Below are 24,036 nucleotides of genomic sequence, written 5' to 3' on the forward strand. Positions count from 1 at the left end.
GCCGAGTCTCCTCAGGCTGGCTCTGTGTGCAGCCCTGGCACGACCCACGACCTCCCTGCCTCCAGGTCTCCCCCTCAGGAGACAAATGAACTCTAGGACCCCCTTGAGTCTGACATCTGTGCCCCACAGTGAGCTGCAGACAGCCCCTCCCCCAGGATTAACACGTAGCCCTCTGCCCTGGCCACCGGACAGGGCTCTCTGGAAGGGGGACTATCATTCTGTAAACACAGGTACTTAGCAGACACCCGAGCAGCAGGGACGACAACCAGTGCTGGACCTCAGCAATCCGGGGATGTGCAAAATCGTGTCAGGGCAAAAACGCTCCTGGCACAAAATCCAGGTGTGTTCTGTGCCCCCGCCTGCACTTGTGGGGGCAGTGTCCACAGGAGGCACTTTCTAGGCTGGGCCATGGATACAGCTCAGCCTCGAGCTGGTAAGGATTTACCAAATGCCAGGGATCCTCCCTGCTCTGCAAACACAGGATGGGGACAACCAAGGGCCAAGGGCCTCACATGGGATGCAGCCCGCAAGATGGGGACTTGAATGATGCCCACTCAGGCCCTGCGGCTGGCCTTGCTGGGCAGCACAGACCTCCCCACTTTGTGGGCTCAGCGATCCTCGTGGACCTCCCCACCTTGCGGGTACTGTCCTGTGGGGCTGAGCCTGCTTCTTGATGCGGCCTCTGTCCCTGGCCCCTGCCCAGCACTGTCCAAGCACGTTCCATGGGGATGGGCATGTTCTCCATCTCACCAGTCCACATGTGGCCACAAGGGACTCGAAAGGTGCCCGAGTGTGTGCTCCGTTCTGACTGAACACAAAGAGGCCGGCCTGGCTCTGGCCGTTGTCCCGGGCAGGCAGCTCGAGTGGATGAGGCCTCTCTAGTGCCTCTGTCCCTCTGTGTGTGTCTGTCATCACCTGAGTAGGACACTGGGCCCAGATCCTTCTCTGCTGGCCTGTCTCTCTGCTTCACCTCTCCAGGGCCATGCGCATGCACTTGACCCCGGGGGTCCCTGGCCTGATGTGGCTCTGCCTGCTCTGCAGGTTGGACATCCCTCCCTCCACCTTCTCAGTCAGAAGGCCACCTGTGGCCACTGCCTCCAGGAAGGCCCTCTGGAATAGTTCTGTCCTTTCAGAGGCCTCTCCCTACCTGTGCCTGTGTGGCCCCACAGGGCACCGCGCATCCACATCCCCTCTCCCCCAGCTGCCCCACAGAAGAGGCGTGTCCCCAGGCCCAGCTCTATACCCGAATGGGGGAGTGGGAACAGCTGCTTCTTGGGGCTCTGTAGGCAGAGGTCCACTGCCAGCCGTCAGCGTGGGGACACACACACTAGTAACTAGGGTCCTCAGGCCCAGTCGGGCACACACCGGTAGGGCCCCCAAAGCCTTGTCCTCGTAGGTGGGCCACCGAGACCCAGGGAGCGGCGGGCTTAGTGATGACGCTGAGGGTCACTGTGGGTGGGGCCTGCTGCAGACCACATGTGCACATGTGCACACATGTGCACACACACGTGCGGGCCCCCTCACCGGCTCAGGCTGTCAGAAGGGTCTCAGAGAGAACTAGGACCCTGTCCACTGCCTTTTCTCTGGCAGAGCCAGCCTCCCATGAAGAAGCCTCTGGGGGCGGGAAGCAATCTTTTCATTTCCTTGTGGGGGAAGAGACTCCAGGCTCAAGCTGGAGGAACGGGACTGGCCCATCCCCCCGCCCCCTGCCCCACTCCTGGCCTAGAGGCAGGCAGGCCTTTGGGGGCAGCCCCACTGCACACTCCGTGGCCGGACCTCGGCTCCTGAATGCTCAGTCCCACGGCCTCCTAGCCAGATCAGCCTGCCGAGGGCCCGTGCAGGAGGGAAGCAGAGGAAGTAGCCCCGAGGGGGCGGGGGTGGGGGAAGCAGGCAGCCCCAGGGTGCTGGCCAGGCTCACCCCAACACACGTCTCATCTCCCCATCTCCTTGGTGCCTACTCCCTACACCGACTATTGCCACCAGACACCTCCTGGCCCCCTCCTCGGCTCTGCCCTCCTCTCTCCTCACCCCTGCCGCCTCCAGCATCAACAAACCTCTCCCAGACCCAGCACTCAGGACTTCTCCATCTCTGCACCTTTGCCTGTGCGGGGCTCTGCGCCTGGGCTTGCTTCCCCCATGCTCCCCAAGATCGGCCTCAGCCCCGCGGGCTTTCCCGGGCAGCCCGGGGCCTTCTGCGGAAGAACAGGGCACTGCTACCTTAGATTACGGTCTGCAGGGCCTGGGGCAGGAGGGCCGAGCCGCGTGCCTGCTTCAGAACAGGCGGACGATAAACAAAGGAACAGGTAGAGGAAGAACAGGGAATGGACACAAATCGGTCTGCGGCCCCGAGCTCTCCCACCCGCACGTCTTCAGTTTCTACCTTCATCACCACCACCAGCACCACGTGCAGTGGCGTTAGCTGTGAGGCTAAAGAGGAAGCACTTCTATTTGCCAACTCTGGCTTTTGCTTCCTTTTCCCTCACGCCAGCCCCCGACTCCGATCAGGTCACACACCTGGAAAGCAGGTGGCTCTGGGCCCTGCCGCTCCGGGAAGAGCCAAGCCCAGAGGCTCTGTGACCAGGTTCCAGAATAGTTTCTGGTGCCCTCACGTCTCCCACCTCAGGGCTTTCCAGCAACCTCTGCGTTCCAGCTGTTCACACCAGGAGCAGCTCTGTCTTCTGCCCTGAGGCCACACACAGGCCTCGGCTTGGCCGTCTTAGCTTCCCAATGCCCCTCCCCAGAACGACCCGGAAGGGTGGAGAAGTGGAGATGAAGTGCTCGTCTCCCCTCCTAGAGGCTCTGAGGTGCTCCCGGGGCCTCTGTGTTCTTTGGGCGCGTCTCCAGATGTGTGACATGCCTGTGAGTGGCTTTAAGGCTCCTTCAGGCTGTGAGCAACTTGGGCAGGGGCCCCGCTTAATCAGTGCTGGTAAGGATGGAGCAGGGAACTCAGGAGACACCTGAAGGGGAGGGTGGGCTCCAGTGTGGGCCTCCCGCTTGCTTGTTGCAAACACGGTGCCTGTGGGCCGGAGCAAAGGGCTAGGTCAGCCCCATGCAGACCCGGCTCCCCAAGGCCACCGGGGGTGCTGAGGGACTGTGCTCAGCCCCGACCCTCAGCTTCCCCAGCCTGGGAGGGGGTTCTGTGCTCTGGGCGTGGCCAGCAGACCCCGCTCCTGTCCTCAGAGTGGTCAGGACTCCCACACACGGGGGAGCTTGAAGTAGGAACAATGGCCAGAAGAGGCCCAGGACGGGCAGGTGGGGTGCTCAGGGAGGACGAGGCTGGCTCCCTGCTGGTCTTCCTGCTGCGTGTCCATGCCCAGATCAACAAGGGGAGTGGAAATCTGCCAGCTCTGCACCCCCGGCGACAGAAGGAGGCGCGCAGGATCCACCCAGCTGGTTGCCACCTGCATGTTCGGGTGCCGAGACATGGGCCATCAGCAGGACTCCTGCAGGGAGCCCCGACCAGCCAGAGAGGAGAACTCGGGGGATCTGAGAGCTGGGGGCAGGGGGCACGGGGACTCTTCTCTGGCCTGGGCCACGGAGCAGGGGACAGCATGGGGGCATCTGTGTGGAGTGGGGACCAGGAGGAGATGGGACATGGTGCCCTCGGTGGCGAGGTCCGCCCGCTTCCTGCCACATCCCGGGTGGTGCTGGAGAGCTGAAGGGGCTGCGGCCGACTGGCCTTTTAGGGAAAACCCTTTGGAAAAGTACTGAGCTCGCTGCACGGGCGGGAGACTGCACTCAGCTGAACCCAGTTACCGGGCAGCCTCTCCTTCCTCCAGGTGTCGTGGAGGAAGCCAGCCTCGGTGCAGGGCAGATGAAGGGCGTGGCCTGCCTGGGGCACCGGGCTTCTTCCTGGAGTGTGGGGCATGGAAATGTGGAAAGAAGATGCTATCAGACACCCCGGGGTTGGCTAGGCACCCAGAGCATGTGCCTGCCCTGGCGAGGGGTGGGGAGACCGGGCTGAGGACGAGCGTTTCCTAGAACACTGGGTACCTGGGAGCACAGAGCCAGCAAGTCGCCGTCCTTTCCTGCGGACTGAGAGGGCTGGGGGGCGGGCGGCAGCCTCTCCAACGGGCCCAGGGGCAGGAGAAGCCTCCCCGTCTGGTCACCCTCCTGCAGGTCACTGCCCCCATACACAGAGCAGTCAGAACCTGGGAGCCACCCACCACCCCGACAGCTGCTGAGGTCAGAGTGAACCCCCCACCCCGCCCCGCCCCAGCCCTGGGCAGGCCTGAGCAGCGGGGAAATGGAAAAGTGTACACTCACTTTCCTCGGAAAACAGTGGCTAAGGAATCAGGCACAAACCACAGCCAAGCGCACGGTTTCAGGGAAAAGCCTTGGCAGCAGTGATGGAGGGTCAGGGTGGAAAGACGGGCAGAGCCTGGTGAATTCCGGAGGCCTGGATCCCGGGAAGGTCTCAGTCCTGCTCTCTAGGAAGTTCCTAAAACCTCACACCTCCACCCAGGCAGACAAGCGTACTGGGTCGCACAGGCCACGAGAAAGCAGGCAGTGGAGGCAGCCCCCAGGGGTACTCAGAGCATCCTATGCCAGGCCTGCTAAACCTGTCAAGGAGCTGCTCAGGGCCAGTTTTGGGGGCCTCCAAGACTTCCACATTCCTTCTCTCCCCGTCTCCAGAGCTGACCACACCCAAACTTCATCCCTTTGCTGGGAAGGAAGCACCATAAAGCTGATCATGCATTTTTATACTTAAGTGAGAATGACTGCTATGTTGGACTCTCCCAGGAAATCTCTGGTCTGAATTTCCTTAAAGGGCAGAAGGAATTTTGCAGATGGAATTATGTCTGGGATCTAGAGATGGGGAGACGATCCTGTACTGTCTGGGGTGGAGGGTGGGTAATGTCATCTGGAGGGTTCTTATAAGAAGGAAGCAGAGGGAGGTCTCATGGCTGAAGAGGCCACAGCGGTGGCTTTGAAGAGAGGCTCTGGGAGACACGCTGTTTCCTCCCCTCCTCCAGCTTCAAGAGGCTGCCTAAGGCCTTCCTTTGCAATGAAACACATGATCTCCCGGAGCCTCCAGAAGGAACACAGCTGACAGATCCCGTTGAGATTTCTGACCTCCGAGCCTGCGGGAGGACGGTTCAGGTGGCTTCACACCCCTGCATTTGCAGTAACCTGCCGCAGAAGCACAGGGAACTGATATGGAGCCGTTGGCAGCCCTGAAGCAGCAGGAAGGACATGGGATTTAGCAATCTTGGAACAGTTATGAAATCCGGTCCGTTTCCTCAGATTTGGTCATGCCATCCCCGCGATATTTCTGAGACTTTGAGGAACTGACGCAGAACATTTGGGGAGAAGGTGCCTCTCTTTTCCCAGAAGCCAAAGAGAGGTGGAATCCAGTAAGTAGCAGGCGAGTCCCCCCCCCTCCCATCCCTGTCCCCATTTTAATGACAAGGAAGTCTGAGGTCAGCCAAGGGGAAAAGGCAGGTGCAGAATCACACAGGTAGAAATGGCCAGTGCTGGGTTCTTTCTTAAGGGATTCCCCCTCCCAAGGTCAGACACGGCTCCAGCTCTGGGTACTGGGACAGCCCCAGGGACTCAGAGCCAGTCAGGTGCCCAGCTTCTTGGGGACTTGGGGAAGCTGTGTGCAGGCTTGGAGGTCTGGCTGCAGGAACAGTCCCCCGGGCCCCAGAAAGGTCCTGGCTCCCAACAGCTGTGACTTCCACGCTCAAGTTTGTCCTCAACACAGCAGAACCCCTCCCTTCCTCCTTTACAAGCAGGCTCCCCACCCCCGCCCAGTTCCCCCCGTCACTATTAACATCTCAGTGTTCTTTAAGTTGTGGGAAAACAGAAAGCTTGGGCTTGGTTAAAAATAGAGGAAATTGGCAGCTTTTTACCGAAGCCTGCGGGGGAGGCAAAGCCAACCGTATCCAGCTCCTACTATGATCTAAGCTGTGTGTGCGGAGTCACTCCCTCCACCTTCATGACAGCCTGCGAAGTGTCCCCGTCCCCCCCCCAGATCCCAGCCAGTCAGAGAGGTCTCAGCCTGCAAGCGGGAGGCCTGGTTCAGGCTGTGCACTCGGGTCCACGGGCCTGAATCAGCCCCATGGCGCCCCAGAAAGGCTCTGATGTGGGAGGCTGCGTGGAGTGTGGGCTGGGCCCCATTCTCTCCACTGACGCCTGAGAACAGCTGGTGGAGAGGGGTCGGCAAGCCCTGCGTGCCCTCTCCAGGCTGGCCGGAAGCAGGTGCGCCCCCAGCCCCCTTGGAGCAGCGTGGCAGGGGAGGCGGCTCAGGGGAGATGCCTCGGGGAGCAGCAAGGACCCGTGGTCCTTCCCCTTGCTGCTGCCGCTGCCACTACCACACCTCTGGGCTGACGGAGTGGGAAGGAGGCGTGCAGTCCTGGGAGGGGTGGGGGGCTGCTGAACGCTGGCCCGGTCAGTGGGTGCCACACGGCAAGCACGGGGACTGAGACCAGGCAAACGCAGAGCCAGAACAGAAGCGACAGCCAACTGCCAGGTCGGACTCTGGGGAAGGGGCCCCTGGGGGACTGCTCGGGGCACAGACAGCTGTCACACAGCTGTTTCGGGCATCTTAGGCAGAGCTAGGGGCCCCCTGAGTTCCCTGCAGATGGGAAACTGAGGCCCAGACAGAGGAGGGCCACACCTAAACTTTGTGTGTATCAGGGAACAGCTCTGCCCGCCAAACCCTGCAGGACAGAAGCAGAGAGAAGGGAACGCTCGGGAGGAGCTCCCAGGAAGCCCATCTGCAGGTGTCCGGGCAAGCACCCTCAGCGGGCAACACGTGTGTCCGTGCTGGCACACACAGCAGGCAGCCACGGCTCCCTTGTGCCGGGCCCCCTGCTCACCAGGGCTCCCCACCAACACCCTCCCCAGATGAGGACCTAGTGTGGCTGCTTGGGTGATCCCCAACCCCCCGGACCTCCTGCCTAAGGGGATCCCATCCAGGGCATGTCCACAAGCACGACCCACCAGTGTCTCCTCCCTGATCACCAGGAACAACGTGGCTCACGTCACTCCTGCTCGCCCTGAGGGCACCCCACGGCACCCCAACGCACCTAGGATCACGATTTCCCCCCCACCTGCTGCCACCCAAGTCCCACTTCTACCATCTGTCCATTGTGATGAGAGTCGGCAGAACTTGAGGGAGCCTGTTTTGGTGCCCCAGGCCCTTTGCATGTAACTGTTATCCCTGGAATGCTCTGACCATTGACTATCTACTCTAAAGGACAGACTTGGCCCCACTCACAGGCTGAGGCAGGAGCTGGCCAGCTGCGGGTGTTGGGACAAATCCCTGCTCCCCTCTTACAAGGACACACAAGGCTACATTCAGGCTAACCCAGGTTCCTGGGACCAGGGTCCGATATCCTAGGGGCCCTGGTTCCCATTTCCAGGGATAACCTTGGGGAGGCAAAGCACCAGACAAGGTGAACGCTTTCCCTTTTCCTCCTGAACACAGCAGATCCCTGACTCACCAAATGAAGGCACAGAAGCAAAAATTAGCCTTTCCATCCTGGGTAATTTTCCCATCACTCACACAGCAGAAAACAACCACCTTGCCATCAAGGAGATATATTAAGCTGTTTAATATCAGGTTTTCGGCTGGCAGATGTTCTAGAAGGGGAGAGAGAGAGGCCTGTCCCTGGCAGCTACTTTAGCATGACCTTTCAGCCATGAGGCCCACTGAGTATTTCCTGCTAATTCTGGCCCCGTGTGGGTGTGGGGGGGTCTGTCTCTTTAGTAAAACACGCTCATCGTATTCAGATCCTCTGGCATACGTTCATCCACCCAGACTCTCTGGATCTGACCCATGTTGCTGGAGCTGCAGCAGCCTCTGTGGGGCTCTGTGGCAGCAAAGGGGGCATGGCCACTCCCCCCATCAGTGCTCACCACACCCGTGGCACATGCACACCAGAGAAACTTTGAGAGTGAGGGCCACAGAAAGGCCTAGAAGAGTGGGGAGGCCCTGGTAGAGTCGTCATGGGGCTGGGAGACGCTGTGTAACACACTCACATGCCCTCAGCCCTGGAAAGCACACCTGTTCCACAAGAATCTGGAGGTATGACGCTTACAACAAGAACCAAGGCCAGTCATGAAGACACGGGGTGCACCGGCCTCTGCGGGGCCTGTTGGAAACTGCTGCCGCGACCTGTGAACACTGCCCCTGCTGCTCTCTCGGCAGCGTTACCAGTACTGCTGGTAATGGTAGCCCACACAGGTCATCCCACGGGGGGGATGTGAGCATCAAGCAACCCAGAAGCAGCCCTCCTGCCTCAGCCTCCCTGTGAGAGGCCGCAGCCTCCCAACGGTCTCCCCTCAACAGTGGGGCCAAAACCACGAAGAAGCCCAAGGAAGCTGGAAAGTTCTACGAAGAGCCCATGCCCGTCCCAGGCCTTGTTTCCTTCCAGAATATTCCACGAGGAACCCACACCCAGCCCTAGGTTGCATACCCTCCAGTTGTGTGGACCCGCCCTAATCATCTCTCCTGAGGAGAGCTGGTTGACCACACTCCTGCATCCAGCCGTCTTCCTGCAACCGCCAAGCCCATCGCAGCTCCTTTTTCTCTACTAATTCTCCTGGAGGAGATGGGAACCTCCCTTTCTGCATGGACAAGGGGAAGGAGGTGCTTGTGCTCACGGACCCCTGATAGTAGCAGGGGTGGCTTCACCACACCCTGGCGTCGGGCATCTGCCTCAGATTCCCACAGTCCTGGGCTTCCAACCTGTCCTGCTGTCCTTCCTTTCGCCTGTGTGAATGATGTTCTCACCCCACCTGCTCCAGACTCCAGGCAGCCCCAATCCCAGGCAGGATCCTCAGGGAAGACCCTGGCAGGACGTCGGTCCCAAGGAAAGGGAGCAAGAGTCCCAGAAACACCCTGGACCCAAGATCATACCTTCGGTCACAAGTTACCAACTAGCAGTTGTATTCTGTGTGGCCTCCAAGGCATTTGGGATGCTTCTCAATTAGTTACCACCATTTTTGAAATTTGAAAGTTAAGCAGAAAAAGAGAGCCATTATTATGAAAAGAGAGCTTATCCTGAAAATTGCATATTAGGACAGATGGTCAGGATCTGGTGAACACAGGCAGCTGCCCCTTCCGGTGGAGTCCGTGCCTGGCAGATTGCCGGCCCCCTCCCCCCTGCCAGCAGGCTCACACAACTTGCATGGTCCTTGTGGGCACTTGAGGGTGCAACCCACACTTTAAATGCAATGAACTCCCTCTAGCCAGCACACAAATGGCTTTGTTGGCCCTCCCAGGAGATGGTGGAGCAACCTGGGCCCCAATGGGATACCCGAGCCCTGGCATCATCAGGATGGTCATCAAGAACGTGGATGCTGGGTGCCTGGGTGGCTCAGTGGGTTAAGCCTCTGCCTTCGGCTCAGGTCATCATCTCAGGGTCCTGGGATCGAGCCTCACATCAAGCTCTCTGCTCAGTAGGGAGCCTGTTTCTCTCTCTCTCTCTCTCTCTCTCTACTTGTAACCTCTCTGTCAAATAAATAAATAAAATCTTTAAAAAAAAAAAAAAGGAAGAAGAAGAACATGGATGTTCCTCGTGAATTTTCTTGAGGTAGCCTGGCTTTCAAATACTCCTCCACCAGGAACAGATTTTCATGTGCCACTGAAGGCCTTAATTATTTTGGTAGCATGGTCTTTACTTTATGCAACAGGAAACTACAGTCGGTGGGGGGGCGGTGGTCAATCCAGCTCCTGCGAGTTTTATAAATAAAGCTTTACTGACAGCCATTGTTTGGCTGCTTCTGGGCTTGGAGAGCAGACCCAAGGAGCTGAGACACAGACCATATGGCCTACAAGACTTAAAATACCTATCAGCGGGCCTTTTATAGAAAAAGTCGCCTGATCCCTGAGCCATGCAGGAGAGGCCAAAGTCACCTTCTTTAGGAGCATTCTTTGGTGTCTGTGTTTCGGTTCCTTGTTTACAACACTAAAGCTCACCGGGGTAGGAATGATCTGATGAGGGCTGGGAGAGGGAGGACTGGGGACACCAGGGAGAGGAGGGGCTGGGGGGCCGGACCCCTGGGTTGCTCACTTGCCTCGATGGGGAGAAAGCCCAGAGCAGTCCCCCACAGTTCAGCCCACAACACCCCTGGGAGGAAACGCTGCATTTTCCGCCAGAAACCTGGTGCTGCTCCCTCCAGCACAGACCCGTCCCGGCACCAGGCACCCCCGTCCCAACTGGTCCCCAGCACTTACTTCATGGGTTTGAACAGCGCCTGCCCATAATTCTGGAATGTCATGATGAGTTTGAGCTGCGTGCCCCCCGACTTCATGGCTGCAAGGGAGAGGGAAAGAGACACGGGGTCACGTGCTGCGTGCAGACTCCCCCCTCTGTGGGCAAGTGAGACCAGCTCCCACCCTGGTCCCACAGCCCCACCTGGACCTCTGGGTGTGGCTGAGGGCCCCCATACTGCCTGGAAAGTTTGGGGTTTCCTGCAATAATGCGGATACACACTCCCACCTGACATCAGATGCTGGGGCAGAATCTCTCAGATGGTCTGAGCCACGGCCAGAGGGCAGCTTCTGGGAAGGCTGGCCACGTACATGCGCCCACCGGCAACACCCCCCTGCCCAGACACCTGCATGACCTACTCACCCACCTGCCCCACCCCACACCACTGCTTGCCCCGTCTGAGTTTCTGGGGTTCTACAGGAAGCCTGAGTGGGGTTAGTCTGAGGAGACCGAAGGCCCCACTCATCACAGGGGGCTCCACATGGATGCTATGGGGGATGGAGGACTCCAAAAGCATCATGGTGGCTTCTCACCTGCCACGCCAGCTCAGAGGCTAAAGAATTCTGAAAATGTCTGCTCTTCCCCCCAGACTGTGGCTCTCCTTTATGCTGATGGAGCTGAAGGAAGGAGCACACTCAAGGGTTTCCATGAACCGTGGGGTGAGAGGTTGGGCCTGGACTGTGGCCCCCTCAGGAGCCGAGCTGGCTCGCCTGCCGCACCTCCACATGGTGAGGGCTCCAGACCATGGGAAATGGGCCACACGGCCTGTTGCCTCCATGCCAGGCACCAGCTGTGCCACTGTTGCCAGAGGAACAAGGGACAGGCAAGGTATCCCCACCAGAGTCTGCGCCCGTGTGGCAGGACAGACTGTAAAGTGTAAACATGGAGATGACCTCAGGCTTCTGTGCAAGAGGGCAGCAGGCTTGAGGGGCCCTCGGAAAGGCCTCTCTGGGGAGGTGACACTTACGCCGCTCTCAGCGAGGACAGAGACTGGCCCGAACACACAGGATTTGAAGAAGGAGGGAACCAGGCACAATCACAGCCTGAAGGAAGGTCCTGAGGTCCACCCAGCCCAGTGGGTAGGAAGGAAGTGGGTCCTTTCCACAGGGAGGGAGTGGTCGGCGCTGGGCAGCAGAACGGCCAGGAACCAGGCCCATGCCGTCCCCCACCACAGAGGGGGCTGGCTGCGAGGATGGAAGGTGGAAGCCGGGGGAAGGAGGCTAAGGCAGCCAGAGTGGACACCGGTGGCTTGGATGGCAGAGATGGGGGAAATGGAAAAACTAAAGAAATACCAGGGGGTCCAAGGAACCATGTGGGGGTAGGTGTGGGGTGTGGAGGGAAGAGAGGAACCTAGGTGGACTCCAGCCAGAGCAGTGACGGATGGGGAGGAACGTGCATGGAAGTGAAGATTGAGGCCAGGTGAGTAGCGATGAATGAGGGGCGCCATGCTGCGGGAGCCACATGGGGGTGGGTGCCTGCTCGGTGCCTGCTTGGCCCCCTTCATGGCGCCGTGGTGAATGTCAAGACACGTAAGGATAATGCATGACTTAATCTGTCAGTTCTACAGGTCGACCATACGCAGCTGGACCAAGCGGAGTTGGGGTAGGGGGACCATCACATTTGCCTCGAGCGGCTGCTACCGCCAGCAAGCGGGTAATGCTCGTGAAGCATCTAGAATGGGGTATGGGGCAGGGCCCATGGCCTGTTCAAGACTGTCACGGGACTGCAAAGGAGGACCAGGCGTCCTGAGCTCCCTGAGCATCTTGGGTGGCTCTCGTGGCCTCTGGGAGGGCCAAGGCCCAGCCCCACTCCTGGGCTCCCGACCCAGCCACTTGCTCATTCCTTCCTCTGCAACGTCTGTGGCCGGGAGAGCCTGGCTGCCTCGGACGCGCCCTGGTCTCGGGGTCCAGCAGGTGGAGCTGAGGGCACCGGTGCCCTAGACCAGTATGTGACTTGGGTCTGTGGGAGGCTCTTGCAGCCTCAGAAAACAACCTCCACCCCCCGACAAATTCCACTTTGCTCCAGAACACTGGAAATAAGGTAAAAAGGTGCAGCCCTTGGGAGGGGGGGATCCCACGGAGAAGTACAATGCACGGGGAATCCCACGGAGGGAATGCTACGTAGTCCTCATAACGGTACCAGAGACTCTCGAACGATGTGGCAAACTGCTCCTTATCTTATCATTAAGCAGAGCAGCTTAGGAAGCGTGTGTGCTGTGTGAGCTGCCTTTTCTGGAAGGTGTGTATGCAAGCACGTGAGAAAATCTGGATGCCCAATTAAGAAGCCCCAGCCCCAGCCCAGTGCTCACCCCCTACGGGCAGAACCACAGAGGGTTCTAATTTCCTTTTTTCCCTTATCTGTGCTTTCTAAATTTCAATAATGAACATTTATTACGTTTTTTAATAAGATGAAAACAGAAGTGATCATTAAGAAAATTAGTGGCCTGATTAAGCCCCATTCGATGTCCCCATTTCCATGTAATAACTGGGGTCACACATGTGCTGTCGGGGACAGCACATCAGCTCTCTCCAGGGCCTGCAATCCTGGTTTTCTTGAATAATAAATTATTATGCAAATCTGGTCGGTTGAGTCATTCTTGTTCTGGAAGCAGATCTGAGTGCCCTGCTGACCTGTGTTTTCTGCTGCATTACCAGTTCCTCTCCACGGACCAAGCAAGTAACTAGAAATTAATGGGCCTTAGCATCTGCAAAGGCCAGGCTTTTGCTAGTGGCCCTGGACACCACCTTTCTCTTGTCTGGGGACATGTGCCTTCCCACTCGGGGCCACTATTCACTCTGCCAAGCTGGGGTTGACAACTTGGAGACATCTGGAAATCAGGTACGGGCAAAGCCCACATGCAAATGGCCAGCAGTCATGGCAAAGGCCAAGTGTTCCTCTGGGATGGGTGGGAGGCAGATGCTCCCACAGGTCTGTGCTTGGGGTGAATGTCCTGGCTCTGCTGTCACCAATGGGCCTGGGGAGAGGGTTAGGGCCAAGGGCCCCGGTGGCAGAGCATGGACCCTAACCAGCCCTTGAGAAGGAGGGTGTGAGTTTGGGGTTTCTTCCTGAAGTCAGACTTGAGAAATCTGGCCTGCACCCGTGTCGGAGAGAGGCCGTGGAAGCGGAGGCCAACTTCTGGGAGAAGCCAGGTGTGCAGCAGGGGTCCCGTGTGAGAGCTGGTGGATGTTCCCTCACCTGGTTGGGTCTCCATGTTTCTCAGGGGACAGAGGCCTGTTGAAACATGGCTAACCTCCGCCCTGGGGGGCACCTGACTGAGCAGTGAGCCCACTGTGGGCTCGTGGACGCACTAAGGCCTCCAGTGGCCACGTCCCCAGAAGACACTCACCCCAAACAAGCCCCATTAGCCAACTTCTCTCCATCTCCACGGCCCCACCCAAATCTGGGCCTCACTGTCCTCAAATCACCAGCACCCACGAGGGGCACCTAACTGGGGGTCTGGTTCCCTCAAACCCCATGGAGGGCACCTGTCATATACGCTCTCCCCTCCCCTGCTTGCCTCCTGCAGGCACATCCCACCATCCAGACCACGGATGTCAGCTCTGTCTTTCCTGCTGTCCCTCCAGAGCCATATCTGCCAGCTACGCGTTCATATATGGTATCAATTAGCACGGACTACCGATCATTAATGACATGCACCAGTAGTTATACACGCTCACACACACTAACAGAACTAATATGCTAATGTTTGCATATTTGTATGCCACGAGCACTAAGACATCTGGACACCGGAGAGTTTGCTGTCTTTCCCCAGAACACAGCTCCCCTCAGAAGACCCAGAATGGGAACTGCATTTCTTAGGGTCCTCCTAGGAAGGGTCGAGTAAACCAAGCACCAAGAGCAGCCCCAGGAGAAGAGAGACAGACCCAAAAGGAAAAGGGGTGCCATCCCAGCCGGGGAACTTGATGGCACCACACCAAGGAGGCGTGAGCGCTGGGAGACACGGGACGCTGGGCTCTGTCCTTAGTTCATCCCGCGTTGCACACCTCGGTGCTGGAAGGGACAAGTCACTTGAATCACTCAGCAACTGGTTTCCCGTGGAAGCCAGGATCAGCATCGCCAGGCTCCCCATTTCTAACAGGAACCCCCAACCCATGTTTTGGTGAGCCACCTCTTTTAAAGGAAAGAAATCTGCTTAAGAGACTGGTGGCCCACGCAAACACGCCCACGTGTAAAGCACTGCCAGGCCACCCGTGGGGGCTTCTGTCACCTCCTCTGAGAAGTGTGAGCCATGCCTGTCCTCAGGGATCATGGCCAGGCAAGTGGTCTGAATTTTTTCCCAGCCCTGCCTTGTCTCAAGGCCCAGGATGGCTCAGATCTGGGGGATGAGATGCCAGGAGCCCTTAGGTCAGCCATGGTCTTCCTTGCCCACCCCAGACGCCTCCCCCCGATCACAGTGTTCTAGAGCCCTGGGTACCATGCAGAGCCCCTTCTCCTGCCCCTGGGCCTTGAGAGACATGGGCCCTCAGAGAGCAGCACAGTGTGTGTCTATCTGTCCATCATCAGGAGACACCCCGGGGCTGGCCTTGAGGGGGTTGCTACGAGCCAGGGACTGGAGGAGACTCTGAGGGCTGGGGTCCTCCTGCTCGGCCTGCTGTGAGACCTTGTCAGGCCTCCACCAGACGTCAGTCCCTCGCATGCACGCCCAGGATGCTGGAGCAGTAACTGCACTGCCCCCGCTCCCGCCCCTCTCAAGACTGCTGTGTGGCCACTCACTTTTATCATGATAATTAAACTGACTTAAGGGAGGAAAGAGGGCACTGCCCCAGCAGGCATCCGGCACCCTCCCTGGAGCTAGAAGGAACACCATGGGAACACACCCAGCAGAGCCCAGCTGTTGTCTGCTGGAGATGGAGAAAGCAGGTGCCCAGGGCCCTTGACTGGGCTTTTGTTCTTGATCTTGGACTAGACGGTTGCAGGGAAAACTGAGGAGGCGCCCAGCTATTTGCCACCTTCCGCCTGCCTTGCCTGCAGTCTTCCCTCCCGTCGGTCTGGGGTGGTCTGTGTCCTTCCTCCCAGAGGACCTAGTGCCTCCGGCAAACTGAGCATTTTCAGTTGTCGCCCCCGCCCCTCCATGCGGGAGAGCCAGGACCTGGAGACTGGGACCCACTGCCACCACCCAGGGTGGGAGGGGGACTGTGAGCTCTCTGGGGCTGGAACTGCCCTCCTGAGGAGCCGGCCTCTAACCAGTTAGGGCGGCACCCAGGCCCTCAGGCAGCTGCCCGCCCTGGGCTGCCCCAGCCGCAGTCGCTGTCCCCGGGAGCTTGTGACCGTCAGTCCTGGATGCTAGCTAGATGGGTGAGCGCCCAGGACTCGGGTCCTGGGGACCACAGCTCCTTTGTTCAGGCCCTGCCACAGCTGTGTCCCAACCCGGGGGGAACAGCGGTGGCATCTCTCAGCCAGAGGCCGTCTGAGTCCTCTCCGAGTCGGTGTGACTTCTTTTCCCTTTCCAGCAATCCCTGCTACAAAGCAGTTAATTGTGTCATTCATCCTTTGCACCCGTAATTGTGCACGAGAGCTACTTAATGATGCCCGGCCGGAGCCGAAGGCGCCGCGTGCCTGATCTCAGACTGAACAGAGGTAGATAACGTCCCGAGCCTGTTTAAAGGCAGTGAACGGCCATTACAGAGCAGCCAGGAGCCCGGCTATAAATAAACCTGCCCGCAGCGGCTGCTGTACCAGAGGACACACGGGCTTCGCCACGCGGATCCAGTGGCTCTGAATAGGGAGAGTGAGCGGGACTCTTCCCGCAGGAAGCTCTGGAAAACTTGCAGGCGCCGTTCCCAGTCCCAACGGTGTTTCTGGGCTCGCCCCTCCTAGGGACCACTGAAGCTAGACGGTAAGGGGACAGAGACCTGAGCTGGGAGCAGGGCCTCCCTTTCCAAACTGGCCCGGCCAGCTCTGCTAAGCCAAGGGCCCATTAGGGGCTGCTGTCTCCAGCTGGGGCTTGGGTCAAACATCCGACTGGACGCGGAGGCAGACACAGCCTGGAAAGCATGCATCGCGAAGAGATGCCGGCAGCCCAGCCCAGGGCCGGCCCCTCCCCTGCTGCTCCCTGTGGACCAGGCCTTTTCACAAGCGCAAACTCATTGGGGAGCTCACCGAAACAGCAGGGAGAGCGGGGTAAAGGCTTCCACAGGCTCGTCCGCACAGGCTGCTGCGGTTAAGGAGGCCCTGGCCTGCCCCCGAAACCCTCCACCCTCCCCGCACACCGACACCTACTGGCAGGGATGCTCTTTGGGCTCTGTTTTCACCTTCCAAACAGCTGCAGGTTGTTTGTTCCCTGAGCGCTACGGTGAACTTGGCCACGTTTGGGAATCCCCGCAGCCCCGTGTCCACCCCAGACCCTGCCCTTGAGTGGGGACCCGGCATGCACAGGGTGCAAAGATCTAGTTACTACTTATAAGCTTGGTCACGGGCACCGTCTTATCAGAACAAATGCAAGGTACCCGAGCAGCCACAAGCCCACTTGACAGATAGGGAAACCGAGGCAGAGAGGGGAGCCACGGACAGCTGTGGAGCGGGATCTTGTAACATTGTACTTCCCTGAAAACCATTTCTAAAGTTTCAAACATTGCTCTTGTTTTCCCAGAAAGCCCAGCCCCGCCCTGCTGCCTTGCATGACTAACGCCTACACTTTGTTTAAGCCCCGGTCAGACGTCTTTTCTTAGACAAGGGGCTCCATACCTCTCCCAGAGCCACGTGAATCGTGTTCAAGGCATTTAGTCTTCCTTACCGCGTCTCTGTTTCCTGTCCCCCTGCCCGGGCCTCTCAGGTCAGCAGAGACGTCTTACTGAGGCTCATTCATGCTCGTACCCACTACCCAGAAAGGGGTCTCCAAGGCCAGGGGTGTCCGAGGAAAGCTGCTGAACGGGTGAACGAGTCGGTCAAGTCCCTGGATACTTCTCTAATGGCCCTGTCTACTCTCAGGAGTGAAGGGGGGCACCCCGGCCGTGCCTGTCCATGGGACAATCTCTGTCGTGCACACAGACTGCTTCCCAGCACCCCCAGAAGGCTGTGGCATCTGCAGGGAGGGCAGGAGGGAGTCTGGTCTTCACACGGGGAGGGCCGGGGATGCCTGGGCTCTGGGGAGATGCTCAGACCCCTCCTGTGCATCAGCTAAGAAAGGATACCCCGGCTTATTCCTGCGCACTCCCCTTCACGAAGGGGGGCGATCACGCGCTAGACAGAAGCCACATAGCCAGGCAGGTGCCCCAGAGACAGCTCAGTACTGGGCAGAAAGAGCCAAAAATAGTGCTGAGAGACGTCTGGAAAACCCACTTGCCAGCTGCACTCCCCTGTCTCAGCGAGTGGACGAAGCCCCAGGACACGGGGACCCGTGCGGCATCAGTGTTGTTTAGAGGAATACCAAGGAGATGGAGTCTGACTGCCCGCTCTACACATTGGGAGGGGACAGGATCTACCCTCACGTTACCCCGGCTGGCCTCCGTCCACCCCACTCCTGGCTGTGTGTCCCTAGGCCAGCTCCCTGCAAAGCCCCCAGGACTGTTCTTTCCACAGCCCGTCCCTCACTGCCTCCTCAAGCCACCGGTGACTAATGCGGACCTTCACAGGCAATCGCCTACAGGCCCAGGAACAATGGCACCGAACCTCCACGCTCTGAAACCACTGGGGACACATTTCCCTGAAATCAGTAATTGGATGCCTTTTTTCTGTCCAGTTCAGCAGATCTCAAAGTGCTCAGCAATGTGGCCTCTGAATTACTAAAGTGAACAGGCCTCTGCCTGAGACAGAGCTGAGCCCTGATCCCTGCCAGTGCTCAGGAAGTTGAAGGAGTGGCTGGTGGAGCTCTGCCCTGTCTCCCTGCTGTGCTGAGGGAGTGGCCCCGGCCTCCAGGGACACAAGCCCCCTTTTCACCCCAGGAGCGGGGAGACCTGTCCTCCGGAAAGTGCCTCTCCTCGGGTGGATAAGCAGAACATAGCAGGAAGGGCTGTGCGGCATCTGTCCCTCCCTCACTGACCTAGCGAGGGCAGCGGTAGCCCCTGGACCACCCGGACAGCATCGAGGGTGTCCCTCCCCTCCCTTTGAGGCCCTGCAGGCGTGTCCCTCTAGAAGACTGCCCGTTTTGGTCACTCCAGAGATAACATTCCATCAAGGTGCAATGGCTCCCCAGCTGCCCTGCAAAGGACAGCCAGCCCCCAGCACCCTGACGCCCTCGGGAAGCTCGGGGAGGGCACCTACCCACACTGGTTATCTTCTGAGCACCGAGGTCGCGCAGGAGAGCTTCGATGGCTGGGTTATGCCTGGAGTAGAGTTCATACCGGTTAATGCCGATGTGGAACTTGAGCCAGTTGGGGTAGGAGTCCACAGCCGCCTCCCCCGTGGGCAAGAAGTCTTCATTTTCAGTGCCTTCACGTGGCCTACAGGACATGCAGAGGACCCAGAATCAGCGGGGAAAGAATGGAGTCGTTCCAAAGCCAAGGTTCTAACTGTGGATCCAGACAAACGTTGATGTGTTCACAGATGCCTCTGCCCAAACAGGACCTTGCGAACGTCCCTACTTTTTCTGCAGCTGTTGTTCTACTAATTAATAACATATCTAAACTGTAATTCTCACTTACCGTCAGGAGACGTCCAGACAGCTATAACTAAAATCAAGACCGAGCCCAGAGCGTCCGTGCCAGGCCCTACCGCGTCTGCCCTGGGGTTACGAAACAGCCCAACAAGTGTGATGTCAGCTTGGGGTCTGAGAGGCTGTCAGCTCTTCGGGGGACAGATGAGCGAGCCATCTTTGACCACGAACCGTGTGCACGCCGGAGACACACCCCGCCTGTCAGAAACCTTCCCCGGGCGCTCTGTTTTGCTTCCAACAACCAAAGGGAGAAATGATGCAAGAAGCTAAATTTGATTTTAACGAGAGCAGTCTTGGGTGGGGAGCGAGGAAAGAGGTAGGCACTCGCTCCAGCTGAGACCCGAAGTCAGGACCTGCCGCCCACATGGCCCTGACATCTCTGGAGGCAACGGGCCCCTCTGGGGGAAGACAAAGCCTATTTGCTGCTGAGCCAAACGGAAAGTGGAACTTGTCTTAGCTCCAACCCACCTGCAGACGAGATCCTTCTGGCCCCAAGTCCTCTCCCACAGGGGCCACATCCTGGACCCCCAGTCCTGGGCTCTGTCTCTCCTGTGAGGAGCCCTGAGCCTGGGCCACTGCTCTGATTCTCAAGTTTCTGAGCATTTCCTTGAACCTGGCCAGCACACAAAGCTCAGAGGCCACCAAACACTTTGGTGTATTTAGATGGAAAAGCCTGGGCCTGGTCAAATTTCAGGGTAGAAAGGATTTTTATGCGACGGCCTTCCCCCTGCATAGCAGGGGTGATATCTACCTGTTCTGGCCTTGCTGCTAGTTAATATTTCACTCCGGGCTGCAGCATGGGCTCATGCTGGTCTGTGTGGCTGAGGAGGGCCAGGGGGAAGGGTTTAAGCCAGGACAGTTTAAAGAGATGCTCCTGAGGATGCTTCTCCCCTTTTATGAAGATGTCACCCAACACAGCTGGCAGGGTTCCAAGGGCAGCTGCTTTGGGCACCCTGGTTGGGAGAACCCTTTTGTTATGCCTCACTGGGGCCAGCACGCCCCTCTGCTAATTTTGTTCTCAGCCACCAGCTTACAAGACTCATTAGGCTTCTGCAGACTCTCCTGACGTGTCCACCAGAGTAATGTCCCCGAGCATCTGAAAGCTTGGCGCCAGCACCTCCCCAGGGTAAGGTTAGGGACAGGCCCTCCCATTCACTCCCTTGCTAGCTTGTGCATGCACTGCCTGACTTAGTTTCGGGAGCCAGGACCCCGCAGGGACCCTGCAGGCCACCCTGCCCTCCCGCAGAGTCAGCACCGACCCTCCCTGGACTCCACAGGGAGCAGCTCCCAAACCACCCAGCAGCCCTTCTCAAGGAGGCAGTCGTTCTGGAGACAAAGGCACTGCCCTGAGCAAGAGGCAGCATGCTCTCCTGCTCCACAAACCTCCCTTGCTGGAGAGGGGTGCTGGGGTGGGGGTTGAGCACTCTGCCAGGGGGGTTCCTGCCGGTTCCTGAGCCCCTGGGCCTCTTTAAACGAGGCCTGGGATGTGCAAGGCCATTTCCTGGGAAGGCGAGCACAGATTAACAGCTCCTTGACGGTGTGGGGCCTGCCAGCACCCACCCTGAGCTGCCCTCCGCCTCACTCACCAGTCAGGATTCTCCGCGGCAGCCTTGGGGTTGAACCTGATGTCGCTGTTCACATTGAAGAGGACGTCGTCCTCCGTTAGCGGTGGAACCGGCACCTGGTAGAGTGGGTGTTCAAACAGCCGGGCCAGGAGAGAGCTGTCCCCGCTGGGGCCAGGGGGCGGCGCCGACCGACGGAGTCCGGGGTCTCGGAGCAGCGGCCGGTGCGCGGGATCGCGGGGCCGGGGACCGCCGGAATTCTGCCCCTGCAAGGCGCTTTCGGCGGGTTCGGCTGCCGCGGGCAGTTTCTCCAGCGAGTGGGATGTGAGATTGGAGGAAGGGTCGGAGCTGAAGTCCTGCAGGATCCGCAGCGTGTGTTTGTTGGGCCAGCCCGAGTCGCCGGCTGCGGAGGAGGCGGCAGGGGGCTCCCCCGGGCGGCCCCGCGCCTTGGCCCAGGCAGGCGCCGCCGCCTCGACCGCGGGTTGCGCGCACGAGCAGCCGGGCTCCCCCGAGGGCCGCACGGCGCGCCGCTCCAGTTTGGGCAGCAAGTCCAGCACGATGTGCAGCGCGCAGGCCACCAGGAACACCATCAGGATGAGCACGCGGAACCTGCGCACCAGGATCATCTTCATGGCCGCGCCGGAGAGCGCGGCCTGGGACTCCGGGCGCCCTCCCAGAGCGCGCTCCACCGGTGCCCCAGCTAGCCTCGGCTTGGCACGAACGCAGTGCCGAGGCACAGGTCAAGGTCCATCTGGCGTCGGACAGCTACCAGCTCCAGGGTTGTCCCCCCGCCCACACCACGTGTAGGGCGCCCACCGCCAAAGAGTCCGCTCGCCCGGCCATCTCTGGCCGTACCCTCTCGTCTCTTCGGAGTGGCCGCGCCCTCAGCGGCCGGGCCCAGAGGCCCTGGTCCACGGAGCTGGGTGCGCAGCCGGGTGAGGCACCGCGCACTCAGCGGCCGGCTTGGGGTCTCTGCGCTCATCCGGCGCGCTGGGGCCTGACGCGGCGGCCCATCTAGGCCAGGGCGCGGCGGCCTGTGGGTGGCGGTGGAGATGGCGCGGTGCAGTCCCCTCCGCGGCTCCGTGGGCCACGCCAAGCGCCGGGCCGGCCAGGCGGAGAAGGGGCGGCTCCTTCGGGCAAGGCTCGTTTCTCTCCCGCAGCGGTCCGGAGGCTGGGACCTGGAGGGGGAGCAGGGCGCAGAGCCGCGGGGACAAGGAGGTGGTAGGCACGGGTCTGGGGGGCGCTCGGAACGGCCGGGGAGGTCCCCGGGCAGGTGCAGCTTCCGTCCCCGGAGCGCAGTGCCCGCGCGGCCGAGCCTCTCGGCGCCCCGCGCCCCGGCCAGCAGATATCCGAGAGCCGCGGAGCCGCCCCCCGCGTCAGCGCCCGCAGATTGGCGGAGACGCAGCCCCGCGAGTCACCGCCAGGCCTGAGCCGACTCCGCTCCCTCTCCTTTCTCCTCCCCTCGGCCGCGCCCCGCGTTGCCTCTGCAGCTCCCGACCGGCTAAAGAGAGGGCGCCTTCTTCCCTTGGTGGCCGAGAGAAGACGGAGAGACCCAAGAGACAAAGGCCGGAGGGCTCGGGTGCGGCGAGCCGGCTCCCGCAGGACGGGGAGCGCGCGCGGACGCTGTCGAGGGGGCCTCTCCGGCCAGGCCCCGGGGCGCGGGACCTCCGCCCGCCTGGGGCCGGCCGCCGCCAGCTGCAGCCTCCGGGCTCCTCCCCAGATGAGCCGAGGGCCGGAGCCCAGGCCAAGTCCCTCCCCGGAGCAGCTGGGCGTCTGCGCTGCCGGATGAGCTCCCTGCCGGGAGGCGACCTTGTGCCCCCCACCCCGGGAGGCCCCCTGCGCGCCCCGCACCGGGCCTAGGGGAGGAGGGGACGACCGGCCGCCACAGCGCCGCCGGAGAGACGAGAGGAACTCGGTATTTCGCCCAAACAGCAAATCCGGAGGGGATGCCGAGCGGCTCCTGCTCCAGGCTGGGGCCCCACCCCACCAAGGGGACACGCCTGCGCCTTGACTCTGGTGGCGCGGGCGCCCCCGCGCTAGGATTCGCTTGGCACCGAGAGGTACCTGGTGTTTGCGGAGGCCGCACCTCACTGGCCTCTGTGTGTGTGTGTGTGTGTGTGTGTGTCTCATTTGCTTGGCTAGGTGCCAAAATCAGCCACCCAGGCCTAGGGGCGTGGCACTTCTACGTGGCCTCTTCTGGGCCCCCAGCCCCCAGTAGAGAATATTAATGTGAATGTCAGTCTAAAGTTCTGGTGAGGAGGGTAGGTGACCCTGGCCAGCGAAGGCAGTCCAAACAGATCCACGGCCCAGCAAACAGGCTATCTGTTTGCCCCATGCCCTGGAGGCCTGGCCAATGTTCAGCCTCTCTGGCAGGACTGAGTTGGGGGGGGAAGCATGGGAGTGAGCCCCTCTTTCCTGTCCACTTGCTGTGCTGCCCTCTCTGGACGCCAGTTTCCTCTTACCTGCATTCAGGGTGCTTCTCCCCTGGGACTCATGGACCCTCCGTGTCTGGCCCGGTCCCTACCCTGCATGCAGTAGGCACCCACCAGATGCTGGTGACGGAGAGGTGTCCCAGCCCAGCTGGCCAGCGCAGTGAAGATCTCTGAAGCCATTCGAATGAAGTGGAAAGGTCACTGGGCCCCATCCGGAGCTGAAGGTAGAGCTGGAGGTGGGAGGGGGCCGGAAGGGAAGGCGGATCTGACCTGGCAAGAGCTCCTCCTCCCTCCCACACTGCACCATTTGTGTGCGGAAGAGGTAAGTTTGGGCAAGGTTACCTGGACAGGCCAAGGAGGTGATGTCCAAGATGAGACGGAGGTTGGTGAAAGAGCCCCTCCCCCTTACACTGGGAGAGCAGAGCCATGAGCCCCACAGTGTGTCCCTTGGCCTTGGGGTTCTGCAGCCTCTGGCCCCCTCAGCCCTCCCCTGGACGTGGCCTCAGGGTGGCCGTGGGGAGGCCTGACCCCATGAATCATGGACAGCATGTAGGGGGCCTCCCGGGGTCTCATGCCCAACCCCCCCCCCATGGATTCTTAAGAGAGCTGAGGTGTTAGTTGGACTTCTGTTCACCACTGAATGGCTCCCTTGCCTAGTTCTTGGTTCACGTTAACTATCACCTTGAAGAGGCATTGTCTTGCTGACCAGATGGTTTCAATGACCCACTACTCTGTTTTCCTAGCAACATCCACCACTACCTGAAAGTAACATCTTCTGTTCTTGTCTATGGCTGGTCTCCCCTAAAATGCATGGGCCTCACTATGTAGGAGCCTCCCAACATGCCTTGCTCACAGCTCTTCCCTGGAGCAGAGCAGGTACTCAGGGCCCCTGGGTTCTCTGATGACGCCCCAGCGGGAGTGTGGTCCCCAGGGTGCCATCTGAGGCAATCTGCTAGGGAGGGGAATGGTGTCCCAGAGGACTGTGGAGGGAGGGGTTTTCCAGGGGCGGGGGCAAGCAGCCTGGGGCCTGGATGTAGATGTAAGGCCTTCAGGTTCTTTGTGGCTGGTCCCTGGGGACAGGCAGCATGGGGAGATGCTGCTTGCTCTAAAGTGCTTAGGATAACCCAGAAGTCTGCCAGTCACTCCTTGGTCTTGGTTAAAGCACAAAGGAGGCGAGCCTCCCACCCTGAACCTCCCCTGGGTGT

General features: G+C 59.8%; 1 protein-coding gene and 1 pseudogene across 2 annotated transcripts in view; one reads left to right on the forward strand and one right to left on the reverse strand.

Moving 5' to 3' along the window:
* LOC309857043 (extracellular serine/threonine protein kinase FAM20C-like) overlaps positions 1-21,882 on the reverse strand; it is a 36,965-nt pseudogene extending 15,083 nt beyond the window's left edge. Inside the window, exons 1-3 of the transcript XR_014316693.1 lie at positions 20,424-21,882; positions 18,447-18,625; positions 10,190-10,268 (exon numbers count right to left, since the gene is read on the reverse strand). The product of XR_014316693.1 is annotated as an extracellular serine/threonine protein kinase FAM20C-like (transcript). The remainder of the gene's footprint in view (positions 1-10,189; positions 10,269-18,446; positions 18,626-20,423) is intronic.
* LOC309857042 (uncharacterized protein) lies at positions 21,030-23,651 on the forward strand (the record flags this gene model as incomplete). The annotated part of the gene is made up of 3 exons (XM_082749930.1): positions 21,030-21,090; positions 21,340-22,459; positions 22,872-23,651. The coding sequence occupies 2 exons, from the start codon at positions 21,030-21,032 to the stop codon at positions 22,257-22,259; spliced, it is 981 nt and encodes a 326-aa protein (XP_082606056.1). The 3' UTR covers positions 22,260-22,459; positions 22,872-23,651.
* Positions 23,652-24,036: the final 385 nt, after the last annotated feature.

The sequence above is a fragment of the Mustela nivalis genome, assembly GCF_964662115.1.
Source record: "Mustela nivalis genome assembly, contig: HAP1_SCAFFOLD_275, whole genome shotgun sequence".
In the NCBI taxonomy this organism is placed as follows: Eukaryota; Metazoa; Chordata; class Mammalia; order Carnivora; family Mustelidae; genus Mustela; species Mustela nivalis.